This window comes from Dasypus novemcinctus, chromosome 29 (genome assembly GCF_030445035.2).
Source record: "Dasypus novemcinctus isolate mDasNov1 chromosome 29, mDasNov1.1.hap2, whole genome shotgun sequence".
Lineage (NCBI taxonomy): Eukaryota > Metazoa > Chordata > Mammalia > Cingulata > Dasypodidae > Dasypus > Dasypus novemcinctus.
This window is the reverse complement of record NC_080701.1, coordinates 26,643,317-26,661,510: the sequence shown is the minus strand read 5'-3', so window position 1 is coordinate 26,661,510 and position 18,194 is coordinate 26,643,317. Positions and strand designations below refer to the sequence as shown.

Here is an 18,194-nt window from a genome sequence, read left to right as displayed (position 1 = left end):
ATCCTGTGAGCCACATCTCCTTCCCTAATTCAGTATGTCTATACACGTTTTGATGGGGTGGCTTCCTCCCGTGTTTCTCTTTGGGGATGCACCTTCGATAGCCAGATCCTGAAGATAACCCATTATTGTGGAGGCATATGTGGTCAACAGATAACATTAGTTTTTGTTGTGTTTTTACAGAGTAGTGTTCATAGTTCAGTTATTAGCTATATCTGACAGAAAAATAGCCCTGTATTCAAAATACAAAAATTCTGCAAAGTGGCATGTCATATTATAGTGCCATATGGTCTTTCAGAGCTCAAGCCAGCTGAAGAAAAAGTTAGAGCTATCCTCAAAAGCCAGGCACCTTCTGGGCTAAATAATTTAAGAAACTGAGCTTATGAAAGCTGACATAGTGCCACTTCCTGGAAATGGGGATTGATGTAAATAAGGATGCTTTCTTTTAGTTTCTGTATTTTTTTCTCCTCTACCCTCTATTCTTTCTTTCTGGTTCCTCTTCTGCATGTCATGAGAGAACTGTGTGATTTTTATAAACATTTAACATTTTTTCTTCCAGCTTTGACTTATTTTCCCCCCATCTCTTCTTTTTTTTCTTCCCCATCTTTCACTGAAGTTTTATTTCACAGTTGCTAGAAGAGTTGTCTTACTTGGGGAGGAAAGTCAATGATTCTAGGAAAACTTAAACTTTACAATGAGTGAGACACAAAGGATAATACAAATACTTCATAGGATTGTGAGGAATAAATAATAAAAATGCTAACTTAATGAGCAAAGCTTTAATCTGTTTAATCCTCTCAACCTCCCTAGGAGCGTGCTACTAGTGCTAACCCTGTGTTACAGATGGGAAACTGAGGCATGGTGATGCTAAGTCCCCTCACATAACTCGTTAGAACCAGATTTTGAACCAGGCAGTATAGTGGGATCTCAAGGCTTTTAGCCATGACGTGACACTGACAGGTGAGATAACACAGGTCAAGCAGCTGGTGTAAGTACCTGTTTCCTAACACCAACGATGATAAAAGTGACATCAGCCTTAATGAATTCTTCCCTTTTTCCTGACTCTTTAAAATAGATAGGTAGATCTTCTTTTCCAGTATATGTGGAACACTGGCTATATATCTTTTATATATATACAGTACACTAGATAGTGTGAGAAAGAATTTTTAAAAATCTATGTAAGGATCAACTGAAGCACAAACAAAATGTTCTCAGCCCTGGAGTTACCGATTAGTACCTTGCTTGGGCAGCTCTTGTGTCAGGGACATAACATCGCCTCCCCTCCTCGAGCTTCTGTACCTCATCACAAAAGGGACACTGGGAGGATCACATGCAGCAATGAAGGCAGTGCCCTGAGCAGCGCCAGGCACGTAATAAATGCCAAAGATGGATGAGAGGCTAGTTTTTGTCATCAGTCATAATTAGCCTCATCTCTTTGGCCTTCGGTTGCCAGCGTATCCTGAGTCATCCCAACTTTTTATTCCGCCCCGCCCCCCCCTACATTTTCTTATGGAAAATGTCTTACTTGAAGTTTTCAGGGGGGGAGGAGGTGAGGCTCGCCTAGAGAAGAAGGTCATGACTCTGAAGGACCAATGATTTTGTTCCTCCTGTTATTCAGGAAAGGACTTAACTAATATGTTGGCTCCTGGGAAATGTTTCTAGAATATCAAGTAGATGAGTCCAAATTTTATGTTTATTTCAACCGTGAAGGTTATCTTCTGCCTTTCAAACTAGGCTTTCACCGTGTGCCTTTTCCTCGTATGGCGCATCTCGTAAATGGCCTCGTTGTCATACTGTGAGGAGGTGGAGCTGACAGGAGTCACTTTAACAAGGTCCAAGCACCTGCGTTTCTTTCAGCACGTGCCTACCTGCCTGGATTTATTCTCCCGGCACCCGTTCTTCCCTAGAACATTTTCATTCTACACACAGAAGCCTCAGAGATAAAAAGGAAAGAAAGAAATTCTCTAAGAAACAGGAGTGGAGGTGTCACTCTCTTTTAACTGGAAGAGATTTTGATAAATAGCATTTTTAGAAATGGAGTTGAATTAAATGGTGACATGTTTGATGTTCAGTTACAGCGCTTTATGTTGATTTTCTCTGTTCCTCCACTTGAAGTTGCTTATATCTTAGGCATACTTTGACTTGTTTTACTTTGCATTTGACATGGCTTATCTCAAATAAATTAATTCTTACACTTCAAAGACTGAGGCAGCACTTTTAAAACTTGTCTTTTTAAAAAAGTGATGTATAAGAATCAAAAATAACTTTAGGACATAAGGACTTTGGGTTGGATGCAAGCCTGAGGTGTTTTTGTTGTTGTGTTGTTCGTTTGTTTTTAAATGAAAAAATATTTAGTTGTATGGGACCTGGTTTTTGTTCAGCGGTTAAACATCGAGTGCTAAAATTCATTACATGCCCCTTTGAATAACCGAAGCAGTTCACCTAATTAAGTCACGGAGAGTGTGTAGAACTTCTAGGTCAGTGGTTCTCAAAGTGTGTCCATTATACCAACAGCAGAGCCTCAACTGGAAACTTGTCAACATGCAGATTCTCAGGCCCAACCCCAGACCTACTGAACTGGGGCCCAGCAATCTCGGCTTTAACCAATTTTCCAGACGACTCTGATGCCTGATACCACTTGAGAACCTCTGCTGCGATCCTCTCCTCTTTTTGCATAGACTCCACGTAGTTACCTCGTTGAGGATCTTACGTAAAGAGTGTTCTTAGAAAGCTCTCACTAGCAACAGTTTCTCACTTTTTTATTTTTTAACCAGCAAGTGACTTCCCAGACCTACCCAGCCTGGTCTGTGGTTTCCCCAGGGCAAGTCTGCACCTGAGCCCAGGCTGCCGTCCCCCTCCCTGCTTTCCCGCAGTGGCAGCCGCCTCGGCCCCCCTCAGGCCCCCAGCTGGCTTTGCGAGGAGGAGCTTGGTTCAGAGAGCATCTCCGCCTGCGGTGCTATCAGTTTAAAGTGCCGAACTGCGGCCACGCCAGAAATTGCCACTGCGGTGAGGATTCTTAGCCCTGGACTTGGGGGAGCCTGGGGGTGAGAACAGTTTCCACTTACCACCAAGGGCTGGTTTCAAAACAGAGTGGTTTAAATTCACTTTCTTTAAAAATTCTGGTACATATGCCAAAAAAAAAAAGTCTAAATTATAGGGCAAATTAGGAAATAACATATTTTTTTAAAAAAAGAATGCTTCATTTTCTTAAAGAAATTAGCTTCTCTAATGCTTTGAACATGTTAATCTAAAACAAACAAAAACAAAAAACTAGTAATCCTTTTATATTAGGTAAGGCAGGGCCAGTAAGGAGTGATCCTGCAAATGAGATAAAACTATATGAGAGCGTGTGTGTGATCTTGGAAAGAAGTTGACAGTGTATTTCTGCATGAGAAATGGAGGCACAGAACAGTACCTACCGTAGGATTCTGCTTCTATTAATTTCTTTAAAGGGGACAACAATCCTCACACAGACTCGGTGCTGTGTGTGTGTATCTAGAAAATATCTGGAAAGATCCACGCTTGACAGAAGACAGTGTTTCTCTGGGAAATGGGTTCAAAAGAGGAGAATGATGAGGAGATTTCATGTTTTTACAGCATACAATCTTTATTTTATTGATATTTTATAATAAGCATGTGTTACATATAAAATTGAAATGTAAATATAAGATCAGTGAATCTATAAGAAGGAAGATTGTAGAGAAGGGGTGATACGTGTGGCTATAAGGAATCTCAGGGGCTGTAGTGTTAGTGGTTTTGTCTGTCTTATTTATTTTACAGATTCTGTTAATGATTGCTGTATGTGAAAAACAAAGCTTAACACAGTAATGATAGTTGTAAACTGTGGGTTTTTATAAAAAGTTCTCTTTCTTCCCTGAATCACTTACATATTCATCTGATCCTTTATGGATTTGGGAGAGCGTTCTAAAGATGCTTGAGGTTAGAATTAAATCACTATTCATCATCTCTTTGCTGTTCAAAAAATGAATGGACCTCGAGATGAAAGGCAGTTGAGGGGCTGGAGCCCAGAGCTGGGAGTCAGAGTCCCAGCCTTGGTCCTGGCAGCCGTTTTTGGCTGGTAAACTCAGGCAATTCAAGCTGTGCCCTACTTTATCTATACTCAGATTGTAATGATGCCCCATGCTTTATTGCCCTGTTAAGGTGCCATTCTTTGAAAACAATTTGAGATCCTCAGGAGGAAGACAACTGCATGCAAAGCATTATTGTTGAAAATTTTGTTGTAAGTCAACCATGAATTTTCAGAAGGAGAAAGAGTTTTGCCTTGGATGTACATAGACTTAAGTGCTTTCCCATGTTGAATTTTCAGGTTTATTTTTCATCCATGAAACTGGGTTTTATGTCTTTGGTACAGTTTGGAACTGTATAACGAATCACTGTCAGTTGGCATTCTTATGTGCAGGCTTTCAGTGCATTACATTCTTCGGAAGCTCTTTTAAATGACCAAAATGCTGAAGTAGTTTGGTGAAAGAAGAGCCTTCTTCCCATTCTCTTCCTCTCCCTTCTCTCATTATCAACAGCTTTCCCCTCTTTTCTTGGATTCTATCACTCTTTTCCTCCTCCTTGATTTCACAGTTTTCTGGCCACTTCCCAGGCCAAACGGATGGCAAAGGCACGGTAACCTGTGGCTTATTGTGTAAGCAGAAGATTAAAAGCCTGGTAACTGACCGCAGAGTCTCTTTCTCAAATGTTGGTCCTGACATCCTCCAGGACCCAACATGACCCCAACTGGGAGCTTAGAGAAGGCTTGGAAGGAACACAGAAAGCAGCCCTTCTCTGCAGTGGTTTTGGGCCCTGCTCAGGGTGGATGAAAACAAACAGGGCCTGGTAGTAAAAGTGGTCACCCCTTTTTTTTTCTTTTTAATACCTAAATTCTCTGCCCCTCACATAATCCAGGCTTTTCCTCTTAGATCAAGTTACCACCATAAAGCCAAAAGTAGCACAATTAATTGTATTATCAACCACACCAGGAGCCACAAGGACGGAGGACAGACCTTGTCAAACACCGAAAGCTTTGAAGCTATAGCAATGACTAGTTTTGATGTTAATCAGTTTAACATGAGTCACTAACAGTTACCACTCAGTTTGGCAAGAAACAGCTTTGGGGCGATCCTTTCTCTCATAGTTGAAACACTGACCCGAGGCGATGACGCAGAAGCCAGGACTCTGGGGGCCCCTGGCGCAGCCCAGTGAGGTGGCCCCAGCAGCCCCCTGACGCCGTGCTGCCCCCGGCTTTCGGACACGGCCTGGAGTTTGGGGGTGGAGCAGAATCACCCCATCACTGCCTGTCCATCCCACAGGGACCCCTGACAACTAAGTTAGCTTTTGTTACGGTCACAGGTCCCGACTCCCCATTCTCACCATTAGCTCTCTCTTCTGTGCTCTACGGTCATTCACATGTTTAATGTTTAATAAATACCGTGATTGAGGACTTGGCGCTGGGTGGATGTGTGAAAGGGGTGACAGGACAACAAACCCCTCACCATTAAAGAGGGTTGAAATCTCAGAGCACAGTGGCAAATCGTTTACGCCATTACAAAGTTTTAAATTATTTAACAAAAGGGTCAGTCTTATCGTGTATCTAAAGAGTTATCCAGAAGTACATGAAGTGAAAACCCCATTCTAACTTCCCTTCTCTCCCCAGAGATAACCACCGTTAGCAGTTTAGTATCTCCCCAGTATGTTTTCTCTATATTCACGCACATGGCAAGGGTGTGGAAGTGGGGTTGTTGTTTTCTTTTTTACACACGAGTTGGCTCACGCTCTACAGCTGGCCTTTATTACTTCCTATGTTTCGGGCCTCTTTCCTTGCCAGTACCTGTAGATCTGTATCATTCTTATGACTATGTGCTGTAATTACTTTATATTTCCAAAATGATGCTTTGCAATGTTGGCTATTATAAATGATGCCGTGCCAACTATCTTGGTGCTTGCACTGAGCATGTGCATTTAAGTTGCACACCTGTGAACGTGTGTAAAGGAACCTGTTGCCACCAGTAACAGAGACGTACAGAGCGGTGGGCTTTGGAGACGTCACAGCGCCGTGGAAACGTCACAGCGCCGTGGAAACGCGGTGTCTTAAACTGGGACGTGACTGGTGTCCTTGCCTCTTTAGAGTTCATTATTGACCTGAATGAAGAGTCGTTCTATGCTGTTATTCCCTAAGTTGATGCTTCATAGAAGATTGAAGGTCAATGTCCTTTTAGAAAACCTTTCTTTCTAGGGCGATTTTTAAAAAGGTTTGTGTATATAATCAGAACTCCATGTCTCTTTAAGCAAAATTGCTGACTACCAAGAAATCCAAAGAGGCAGCAGTCAGTGGAACTGTGCAGCTTCTTGCTACCCGTGGGAGGGGTCTGGCTATTAGCACAGAAGACGGGAGACTCATTTCTCAACCACGTGTGTCCACAGGGGAAGTTAGATACTAAGAAAATATATAAAGGGTTTTATTTCCAATTGATTATGCTGTGTGTGGCCAACTTGGTAAATTTTAATAACTCACAGTTGAAGCACATTTTCACAAGGTGGCATGTGCCTTAAGCACACAACTTTCTGTTTCCAAAAGTACAGCACATACTTTTGGTTGGGAGCTTTTATTAAATACCAAACCCAGTTGATTAGGCTCAGACTCGGGGAATGGAAAATAGTTGCCGCGAGGCTCAACCTGGCAGCGGGTGCCCGTAACGCGCCTCTGTTTGTCTCCCTTTCGCAGTGCTCGGCCTGGTGCTCCCCATGTGGGCAATAGCGCTCATCTCCTTCGGCGTTGCTCTGCTCTTCGCCCTGTTTGTGTGGCTCTTTGTGTGTCCGTGGATGAGGAGGAAAATAGCAGGTAAGGGCTCTTTTTGTCTTCCCACTTACGAGAATGTCCCTGGCTCCTGAAATGTATCCTTGCTAGCGGAGGGAAGAGGAGGCCTGGGCCACTCCACAGCGTGCACTGGGCCCGCGCCGCGCCCTCTGTCTCTTGGCTCATGCACACTTGCTGGCTCAGACCTTTTCCTGCTAAGTGGTGACCCACGTAGGCAAGAAGGTCCTGTTGTATGGATAGTTCTACCAGCCTGATGGAAAGCGTAGTCTTCAGGGAACTGCGAATCAACACCACAAGGCACTGTCACTTCACACCCACAGAATAGCTAAAATGTGAAAAGAACCAGCAATTCCCAGCGTGGGTGAAGAGGTGGAGTGATGGGGCTCCATATATCTATGGTGGAAACATTGAACGCTACAGATACTTTGGAAATTAGGTAAGAAGTTTCTCATAAAATGAAGCACTGACTTAGAATACGACCCAGTAATTCCACTCGTAGGTATTTATCTGAGAAGAATGAAACCATATGTTCCTTAAAAAAACACTTGCACATAATTTTCTTTAGTCATAAGAACCAAAAACTGGAAGCAATGTGAATGGATAACCATATTGTGGTATGTTCATACAATAGAAGACTTTTCAGCAAAAAAAAAGAGAATGAACTACCGATAAATGCAACAACATGATGAGTTTCACAGATGTTAGACTGAGCAAAAGAGCCAAATACAGGAGCATATACTGCCTGATTCCATTGTTCTAAAATTCCAGAAGAGGGGAAAAAAAACGTAGAGCAGTAGAATCATATCTCTGGTTCCCTGAGGCCAGTGTGGATTGGAGGAGATTGATTGCAGATGGTCGCAAGGGAACGTTGATGGACCTGGAAATGTGCTGTATCTCAAGTTGGGATAACGGCTATAGGGTTGACACATTTGTCTCAGGTCACTGACCTGTACACTTCAAGTATATGAATTTGATTATATAAAAATTATACTTCAATCAAGACTGTTAAAAAGAAGAAGAATATGGCTTGGAAAGTCAGCCACAGCTATTTTCCTGGTGCCAGCAACCTAATTAAATTCCAAGCCTGGAAACCACATGTTTTATAGGCTCTCAAAAACAGGAAGTACTTACATTTGGCCTTGGAATGCACTTTACAGTCACATTTCAATATGGCTATAATCTTAATTTGAAAATCCATATTTCAAAGAAGACATAAATAAATGAAGAGCTATGCCATGCTTATGAATTGGAAGATTCAATATAGTAAATATGTCTGTTCTTCCTGAAATGATATATAAATTTAACATAATTTCAATAAAAACTCCAGCAGAATATTTTGTAGATTTAGATAAGCTGCTAAAATATTTATATGGAAAGACAAAAGAACGAGAATAATCAAAACAATTCTAAAAAGGAAGAATCAAGTTGGAGAACTCATAGTACCTAATTTTAGGACTTAATATAAAGCTACCTGGCTGTGTGGTGTCATCAAAGATATATCAATGAAATCAGAATAGATTTCAGAAATAGACCAACATAAATATGGCCAGTTGATTTTTGAAAAAGTACAAACGCAATTCACTGGAGAAAGATAGTCTTTTCAACAAATAGTGTTGGAACAGTTGGATGTCTAAAAGTACCACCACCACCCCCAAAAAGAACCTTGACCTAACCCTTATCTCTTATCAAAAATCAACCCAGAATACCTTGTAGATCTCAAAATAAAATGAAAAACCTTAAACAGAAAACTTTCAACATTTTCATGACCTTGGGTTAAGCAAAATATTCTTAGGTAGGATAACAAAAACATGATCTATAAAAGAAAAAAAATGGACAAATTTGTCTTCATCAATATTTAAAACTTTTGCTCTGTGAGAAACACTACTAAGAGAATGGAAAGAGGGCAAGTTACAGGCAGGGAGAAAATGTCTGCAAATCATATATCTGATGAAGGACTTGTATCCAGAATATATAAAGACATTTAAAAAAAACTCGGCAGTAAGAAAACAAACAACCCAATTTTAAAAATAGGCAAAAGATCTGAACAGATACTTCATCAAAAAAGATATACTGATGACAAACCCATGTAATGATGCTCAATGTCACCAGCCATCAGAGAAATGCAAATAAAATCCCAATGAGATATCACTATATACCTACTTTAAGGGCTAAAACAAACAAACCAAAAAACACCCTGACAATGCCAAGTATTGGCAAGGGTTGCAGAGCAGCTGGAACTATCATACATTGGCTGGTGGAGATGCAAAATGTTATAGCAACTCTGGAAGACAGTTTGTCTTCTTACAAGGTTAAATATACAAGTTTCTTACAAGGTTAAATATAGACTTCTAATATTGCCCAGCCATCTCACTCCTAGATATTTACTGTAGAAAAACAAAAACTTAAATTCACACAATAACCTATATGTGAATGTTTATAGCAGCAGTAGAGCTGCTGTAATCACCAAAAGCTAGGGAAACCCAAATGTCCTTCATTGAGTCAGTGGATAAACAAACTATTGTAAAAGCAGGGGAATACTACTCAGCCATAAAAAAGAAAGGAAATGTTGATACATGTAACAGCATGGATGAATCGCAAAGGCATTTTGCTGAGTAAAAGAAGCCAGTCTCCAAAAATTGCCTACATGTAAATGGTTTCATTTGTATGACATTTTGGAGAAGGCAAAACTACCGGGACAGAGAGCAGATCAGCGGTGGCTAAGAGTTAGGGTTGGGCAGAGACTCTAACTACAAAGGAATGATGGAACTCTTCTGTAGCCTGATTGTTTTAGTGGTTACACGAATTTATACATGTGTTAAAGCTCACACAATTGACACACATAGAACCTGTTTCATTACATGCAGATTTGAAAGCTAATAACTAAAAATCCATAGTAATACATACAACTTCAAACTTGTGCAGCCACATCAATAATGGATTTTCTTTATCCTCTCTTTATATATCTGCTTCCTGTTCTATGCTGAGAATAAATATCAGCTCTTACATTAATACAAAGTTCCAGCCTGATGAGCCACCCCTAAACATACTGTTTGTCTGATTCAACTGTATGATGAAATATATTTAAAAGCTTCAGTTTTTAAAGGCTTTTCTTAATAGCCAAATCTTCATATCAAAATGGATCCCAAAACCTTTGGTTTTCAGCTTTGGACTGTATTGTCATAGCAGGAACTTGACATCCTTCTCCATTCTGGTTTCCCAGGAGATGTATTGTTAATGCTATATATATTGATAATTCAGTAGAGACTTGTGCTGTTTTCTGAAGTACAGCCTCATTGTGAAAGACATGAACTACAGAGCGAAACTACCTGGATTTGAATCTTACCCGTCTGCTATTTCCAAGCTGTGTGAACCTTGGACAAATTATTTAATTTCTCTGAGCCTTAGTTTGCTCACTGATAACATGGAGAAAATAAAAATACCTGTCTTAAATAAGTGTTAACAGTTACTGTTATTGTTGTATATCATATATAACTTATGGTTAAAATTATCTTCTCTTGTCTGGATTGTAAGCAACTTGTCAGAGACCTTTATGGACATTTGTTTTGTGTTCTCTCTAGTACATAATAGAAATTTAGTTTTTTAAAGATTGTATATCTGACTAAATAGATAGAGATAGAGATTATGTGACATGGATAATGAAAAAGATACAGAAAGTGTATCCAGCAGAGAAACTGAGAAATATATTTACAATTCAGTTCTGTAGGTGAGAGATTAGAAATCTGTTCAGAATAGTTTGCATGCAGCAGGATAATTTAGATATGACTAAAGAGAATGCTTCTCTTTAGTCAAATCTAAATTTTAAAAAAATAGCTTTTAAAACTCCTTGTTTCTTTTGAAAGTAAGGGGTTTTAAAAAGCAAATGGGGAGGACTGGGTGTAGCTCAGCAGTTGAATGCCTGTTTCCCATATACAAGGTTCCGGGTTCAATCCCTGGTACCTCCTAAGGAACAGAAAACAAAACAACCAAAAAAAAAAAACCCACACCCTTTTTTAAAAAGTGAATAGGATTTCCCTGTTCCATTTGAGGAAAAGGATTTACTTTTTTCCTAAGATTTGGTGACCTGAAAAAATCTGAGGTCATATGTATTGAACAGAAGAAAATCAAACATGCATAATAATATAAATATTTCAGTAATTATGAGGATAGTTTAAGGAAATTTTCAAGTGGTTTTTTTTTTCTGAAGATACATAGATCACAAAAAATGTTACATTAAAAAATATAAGAGCATCCCATATACCACCCTTCCCCAGTTTAAGGAAATTGAAGACCAGTTTAGATGGTTCTAGAATGACAGAATGTTAGCCCTGGAAAGGACCGGGGTGACCTAATCTGACCCCCTCTTTTTGCTTGTATTTGGGTGAGATAACTCAGGCCCTCAGCCCCCATCTTCTCAATAGCCGAATCTTCCAACTCGAGTTATCCAGGTAATTGATTAAACTGGCCATATTATTTTCCCTATCTAGATATAATTTACTGGGGAGGGGTCTAAAATAAATACTAAAGTATTAACGTATGTATTCATTTTTAATAATTCTCTTCCAAAGTTTTCATTTACGTCTATATTTTCTCTAGGCAAATTACAGAAGGAAGGTGCTTTATCGCGGGTGTCGGATGAAAGCCTCAACAAAGTTCAGGAAGCGGAGTCCCCCGTGTTCAAGGAGCTCCCGGGTGCCAAGGCTGACGACGACAGCACGGTCCCGCTCACAGCGTCAGCCGGGGAAACCTCTGGCGCTCCAGAAGGCCCGTCAGCAGGAAGCCACCCCCGGGCCTCCTATGGTAGGCTGCCGGCAGGGCTCGGCCTCATGTGGCGGCACCCGGGGGCGCCTGGGTCCCTGTGGGCCGTCGGGTTTTAATGCTCAGAAGTTTCCCCCAACCTCGGGTTCAGAGAAAACCCAGAGGCTACAAAGCCCTCCGGGCTCCTGGCCCAGTCAGGAGATCTGGCTGCTGTCCTGCTGCGGTTTCCTTCCAGGAGGTATTTATAGTCTTGTCAGAGGCGCCGCGGGCCGGTACACTGTGTGTGACAGCGCGGACACAGCCACGCTGCCTATCTTACGTGCCGCAGGGGTTACCTAAGGCTGAAGACTGGTTTTCTCAGCTTCCTAACGGTGCCTTCCTCATGGAAGACACAAAGAGAAAACCAAAATTGGAAAAAAGGAGATCGTCCCCACCCGAGAACCACAGAAGCCTTAGAAATAGTCGAGACCGTCCTTGTGGTGTCCTTTTGTCCCGTAGCATTTGTAAAGTCTTGGGCAGACCTCAGCCTCTGCCCCGGTCGGCCCGTGGTTCTCACCTCCCACGAGCGGGCCCTGGCACCAGCTTTCCACAAGTGCCATCTCATGGCCCAAAGAAAGCAAATTAATTTTGCCCCAATGATAATGACAGATACTGTCTTTGGACAATCATAATTGGCTATTTAAGAAGCACCTAGAGGGAAGCGGAGTTGGCCCAATGGATAGGGCATCCGCCTACCACATGGGATGTCCAGGGTTCAAAACTAGAACCTCCTGATCTTTGTGATGAGCTGGCCCACGCACAGTGCTGACGCACGCAAGGAGTGCCGTGCCACACAGGGGTGTCCCCTGCGTACGGGAGCCCCACACGCAAGGAGTGCACCCTGTAAGGAGAGCCGCCCAGCGTGAAAGTGCAGCCTGCCCAGAAATGGCGCTGCCCACACGGAGAGCTGACACAAGATGACACAACAAAAAGCAACACAGATTCCGGGTGCCGCTGATAAGGATAGAAGCGGTCACAGAAGAACACACAGAGAATGGACACAGAGAGCAGACAACTGGGGGAGGGGGCAGAAAGGGGAGAGAAATAAGTAAAAAAATAAAATAAATCTTTAAAAAAGAAGCATCTAGAATATCGACCTCACCTGAACTGGATATTTGTCCCTCGTTTTCTAGAATAAGTTCCTTGTAAGGATTCTCCTGTTACTGGTATCTAGAAACAGGGATGGTAATTTTCTGGAAGACACTTTTTAGGAGAACTTTAAATAACAACCTTTTAAAAATGCTGCATTATTAATGTTTTTTCCCTTTTGTTGTATGCTTCCAAGTATCTTTTTTAAAAATTTTAACCATTTTGCATGTCCTTTTTAGTCAATTGACGAAATACAAGTATATAGAAAAAAATTAAAATCGCCTGTAATCCACCCTTTCAGAAACACCGGGACATATTTCCCTTCCAGACACAACTTATACCCCAAGGCTAGAAAATAAGACCTTCTCCTCAAACCCTTTTCAGGAAGGGCGCTGTCCATGACTCACGGCTCGGCCAAGTCGCCCGTCTCCAACGGCACGTTCGGCTTCGACGGCCACACGAGGAGCGACGGCCACGTGTACCACACCGTTCACAAAGACTCGGGGCTCTACAAAGACCTGCTGCACAAAATCCACATCGACCGGGGCCCTGAGGAGCGGCCGGGCGCGGACAACAGCTACCGGCTGCTGCGGCGCAACAACAGCTACACGTGCTACACGGCGGCCATCTGCGGGATGCCGGTGCACGCCACCTTCAAGGCCGCCGACGCCGCGTCTGCGCCCGAGGACAGCGAGAAGCTGGTGGGGGACACGGTGGCCTACTCCAAAAAGAGGCTCCGCTACGACAGCTACTCGAGCTACTGCAACGCGGTGGCTGAGGCCGAGATCGAGGCGGAGGAGGGCGGCGTGGAGATGAAGCTGGCCTCCGCGCTGAGCGAGCCCGACCCGCCGCGCGAGGAGCCCGTGGACGAGGAGAAGGAGGAGAAGGACACGGCTGAGGTCCACCTCCTCTTCCACTTCCTGCAGGTCCTGACCGCCTGCTTTGGGTCCTTCGCGCACGGCGGCAACGACGTGAGGTAAACGCGCCCGCGCGGCAGCAGCACAGCCTGATCGTCCTGGGGGGCCGAGGGACAGCAGGGCAGGCTTAGGGGGCACATTCGCATTGGGGGGGCCGGGGGAGACAGCAGACAAATGAGGAGACGGCGGTGAGTGCAGAGGGGCCGGGCCCTGGAACGTGGGGCACTGGGGGTGGCAGCTCTAGGAAGACGGCTCGGGAAGGGCATTCCCGGAAGAGGGAACAGCAGCTGCACAGGCCTCAGACAGGCGCGTGCCTGGTGTTTTCCAGAACAGCAAGAAGGCCGTGGCGGGCAGCAAGGGTCACAGCAGGGCCAGAGAGGCCAGAGGCGCAGAACAGACCTGGAGGTGACGGGCTGGAGACATCCGAGAGGGAAGCCCCACGGCCTTGCTGGGAAGAGACGGGAGGGAAGCACGGGCCAGGGGCACACGAGAGATCAGCCAGGAGGTCGCTGCCGGACGAGGGAGGGAATGGTGCTGTGCGCCTGGGCGGTGACAGCGGAGTCGGTTCTGGGCGTACTGTGAAGGGAGAGCTACTAGCGTGTGGTGACAGATTGGATATGGAGTGCAGGAGAAAAAGGCATCAGGCGAGTCCAGCCACTGGGGTCCAAGCAATCTAAGGACGGAGCTGCCATTTGTTAGGAAGGACAGCTGCGCAAGGGCCGGCGTGCCAGATGCTCAGGTTTGGACGTCCTAGGTCTGAGGTGCCTCTGGGCTCCCAGTTCCTTGATTTTCCCAAGCCTCCCCTTCCCACCTGTAAAGTGGGGCTGAGTGAACTGCACAGGATCACCGCATTTCCCCTGTAACTAGTAGTATCATCAAGCAGGGCTAACGCTGCTTTCTAAAGCAGGGGAAACGCGCTTCGTCGACCTTTCTCTTGTCAAGCCATGTGGCTCTCCATTTTGCAGCAGTAGGTTTCCAGACACTCACCCGCCTGGTTCTTTTTCAAAAGAAGCCTTGCCCCCAGGCCATACAGACTTCTTCCGCACTCACCGTCCCAGGAGTGTCTCCATGGTGTTGTGTTCTGCCCTTCAATATGGCCCGTCTCCCCCCCACACCACCACCTCCCTTTCCTCCACCTCCTCATCAGTAATTATTTCTTGATAGCCTGGCACTGGCAGACGTGTTAGGAACTGGGTCCCTGTCCTTCAGGAGTTCAAACGCCAGCAGGGGGATAAGGAAAAACACACCCGCGAGAGGAGCAGACCAACCAAAGCCGCACTTCAGGGCCAGAGAAGCCGAGGCCGAACTGCGGCAGCGAGCCGAGCTTAGGGCAGCCGCTTCCAGCCGGGGCTGGCCCTGAAGCTTCTGAGCAGGCATGTGGTCTGATGAAGGCAAAGTTCTAGAGCAGGGGTTCTCAACCAGGGGTCCGTGAGCTTGAACTGAAATTCAAAAAAGCACGATTCTTGGGGAGACGAGTGGTGCAGGCGTGGTGTTTATGAAATAATACCCAGGATAGTGTGGACTGAGCGAGGGGTCTGTGGTTTTCACCAGGCCGGCAGAGGGGTCCGTGGGCCACAAGAGGGTGAGGCCGCCTGGTCTAGCGATGATGATCTGAGTGAGGAGGGGGCTTCTGTCTCCTCAGCAGGTGGCTGTCACCCCTGTGCCGGGCCTCGGCCCCGTCCCGTCACTCGCTCACCTTCATCCTCCAGGTGGCCCTCTGAGCTGGGGGGCGTCCTCGTGACGGGGTGTGCGACCCTGGCTCACAGAGCGGGAGCAGCAGCCGGGGGCCGGCTCTCCATGGCGTCCTGCCCCGCGCGGCCGCGAGGGCCTGTGTGGCGCGCCCCGGCGCGAGTCAGCGCTGACCCGGCCCGGTTCTGCCTCCCACGAGCCTCGGGCAGGTGCCATGTCACTGGCCTGTGGGTGGGTGGGAGAATTAGTGACCCAAAGCAGGGGTCCTGCAGGCCCGTCCCCAGTGGTCGCTAGTATCAGGAGCAGTCGTAGGAATGGCAGTGAGAACGGAAAGAAGAGCGAGGAGCTCTTTGTGTCCATTTCTTGTCATGTTTTTTCCTGTACTTTTTAAAAAATTATTAAATCATCTCGTCACCTGATTAGGTAGGCAAGGCACAAACACAGTACGATGGGCTCTCCTCCAGACTGAGATGCCACCGCATGCCGGGCGAGGTGCCACGTGCGCACAGTTCACTGTCCTTCCTTCCTTCCTCCCCAGTAACGCCATCGGGCCCCTGGTGGCTCTGTGGCTCATTTACGAACAAGGCGGAGTGATGCAGGAAGCGGCGACGCCTGTGTGGCTGCTCTTCTACGGGGGAGTCGGGATCTGCACCGGGCTCTGGATTTGGGGGAGAAGAGTGATCCAGACCATGGGGAAAGACCTGACGCCCATCACTCCGTCCAGGTGAGCGGGCCCTCCCCCCCGCCGCCTCCGCGCACCCTCGGCCCTGGCGGTGGCCGCCGGGAGAGGGGCAGGCAGGGCGCAAGAACGCCACCCCCCGCTTCGCCTCACCCGCCGGCCGTCACCCCCCATGCCCCTCTGGCCCCCCGTCCATAGGGGCACAGAGAGGAGGAAGGCGGCAGGGGACAGAAGGCGGGAGAAGGAAGGAGACCCTCCATGTTGGGTGGCTCCCAGTGTCGGGCCAGGAAGCCAGCAAGGGGGAGACGCAGACCCCACTTCCCGCCAGTTCTCCAGCCCCTCCAGCCCCACCTGCTCCAGGGAAGCCCCCGCCAGACCCGGCCTGCCCTCCGCCCCGCCCCCACCGCCCGGGGGGGGGGGGGGCGTGCCTGCCAGCCGGGCGGCTCGGAAGCTCCCTGCCGGGTTCGTGTGGACAGTCATTCTCTTGGGTATCAGCTGCCACTATTTTTAACACTCGGGTTAAGTAAACTTACCAGCAAACTTTCAAAATGCAGCTAAAACTTGGAACCATCTATCATATGAAATCTTTTCTTTCTCATTTTGGAGCTGCCCTTTTCCTTTCTAATTTTATTTTCCCCCTAGAAATTCAGTTTAATAAAAGATTCTTTAAGAATATTGATTTGAAGAAAAAATTATCAGAGAAAAATTGGCTTTTTTGTTGGAAGTGCACAATTTTAAAGTGAGAGCATAGTTTTTCTCACACTACTTTAGAAATTATTTTTTTAATTATTTATTTTTAAAAATTACATTCAAAAAATATGCGGTCCCATTCAACCCCACCGCCCCCACCCCCACTCCCCCCACAGCAACACTCTTTCCCATCATCGTGACACATCCATTGCACCTGGTAAGTACATCGCTGAGCATCACTGCACCCCATAGTCAATGGTCCACATAGAAATTATTAATTTACCATTTAAATATCTCCATTTTTTTTACACAGCAGGAGTTTCTGACCCCATTGCTATATGTGTGTGGTTTTTTTAAAAAACATGCCAGAAAAGCAAGTCTATTTGGGTCTGTAAACAACATAATGCAAAGTCTTAGAGTGAATTATTGTCATCATGTAGCGTTTCTTGTGGGTTCATGTCGTTCTGGCCCAGTCAGCCGTCAACAATCGACCCAAAGACTGTTCTGGTGAGGCCTCGGCCCCCGCGGGTGTCAGCAGGGGCCGAGACCAAGCCCCTGACGTGTGTCCTCTCTCCCCCACAGCGGCTTCACCATCGAACTGGCCTCAGCGTTCACGGTGGTGATCGCCTCCAACATCGGGCTTCCTGTCAGCACCACACACTGCAAGGTAGGCAGCACCGGCGCCTCTGAGGAAAGCTGGCTTAGCACCGTCGCTTGTGGCCGCCGGTGAGAGAAAATCCACCTCAGGGTTAGCCAGGGCTGCTGGACGGCGCTCTGCTCAGGCCGTCCTGCCGCTCCACGCCGACTCCGGCCGCGGTGTGGACACTGCTTTCTCAGGGCACGCACGGCATGGGCTCGCCTCCTTGAGCGTCTGCTTCGCCCTCTCCGTCTGTCCTGTTTCTCTCTCGTTTCCACAGTGGATTCTGCTGTGTGTGTGCGCCAGCCATACACGCAGGCTCACCCGGGGGCCTGCCGTCAGGTCCACCCACTGCAAGGGACTGGGAGGTGACAGTGGAAATGCAGAGAAACAGAAATCATCCCGATGGAACTGTGAGAAACGGTTGTTTCGGGTTTTGTTTTTTTTTCTTACGTGATGTTCGAAGGGACTATAGAGACTAAATTCCAGGCGAGGGGTAACCCCGCTATTACTCAGAGCCACGCGGCCCAAAACTTAGCACTGTCGAGGGAGCGTGCCTCGTCCCAAAGGAGGGGTGTTGGAGCCGTGAGGGACCCTGAAGGGGGAGGAGGAGGTGGGCCCGAGTCCCCAGCAAAGCCTTCTGGGAGTTGCTGCCATCATGCAGCAACTTCTTGTTCTGCTGATGTCATTCTGGCCCAGTCACCTAGAGCTGAGCGAGGACTAAAACCAGGTCTTTTTTTAAATTTCTCTCCCCTCCCCCCCGCCGGTTGTCTGTTCTCTGTGTCTATTTGCTGCATTGTCTTTGTCCTCTTCTGTTGTCAGCAGCACAGGAATCTGTGTTTCTTTTTGTTGCGCCATCTTGTTGTGTCAGCTCTCCAT

At 46.2% G+C, this 18,194-nt stretch overlaps 1 protein-coding gene across 6 annotated transcripts in view; it reads left to right on the top strand.

Moving 5' to 3' along the window:
* SLC20A2 (solute carrier family 20 member 2) overlaps positions 1-18,194 on the top strand; it is a 138,504-nt gene that overhangs the window by 74,979 nt on the left and 45,331 nt on the right. For all 6 annotated transcript variants that reach the window (XM_004481703.4, XM_058290117.2, XM_058290114.2 and 3 more), the window contains 5 exons: positions 6,728-6,844; positions 11,414-11,617; positions 13,088-13,679; positions 15,848-16,033; positions 17,261-17,345. In XM_004481703.4, the coding sequence (XP_004481760.2) occupies positions 6,728-6,844; positions 11,414-11,617; positions 13,088-13,679; positions 15,848-16,033; positions 17,261-17,345 (1,184 nt within the window). The remainder of the gene's footprint in view (positions 1-6,727; positions 6,845-11,413; positions 11,618-13,087; positions 13,680-15,847; positions 16,034-17,260; positions 17,346-18,194) is intronic.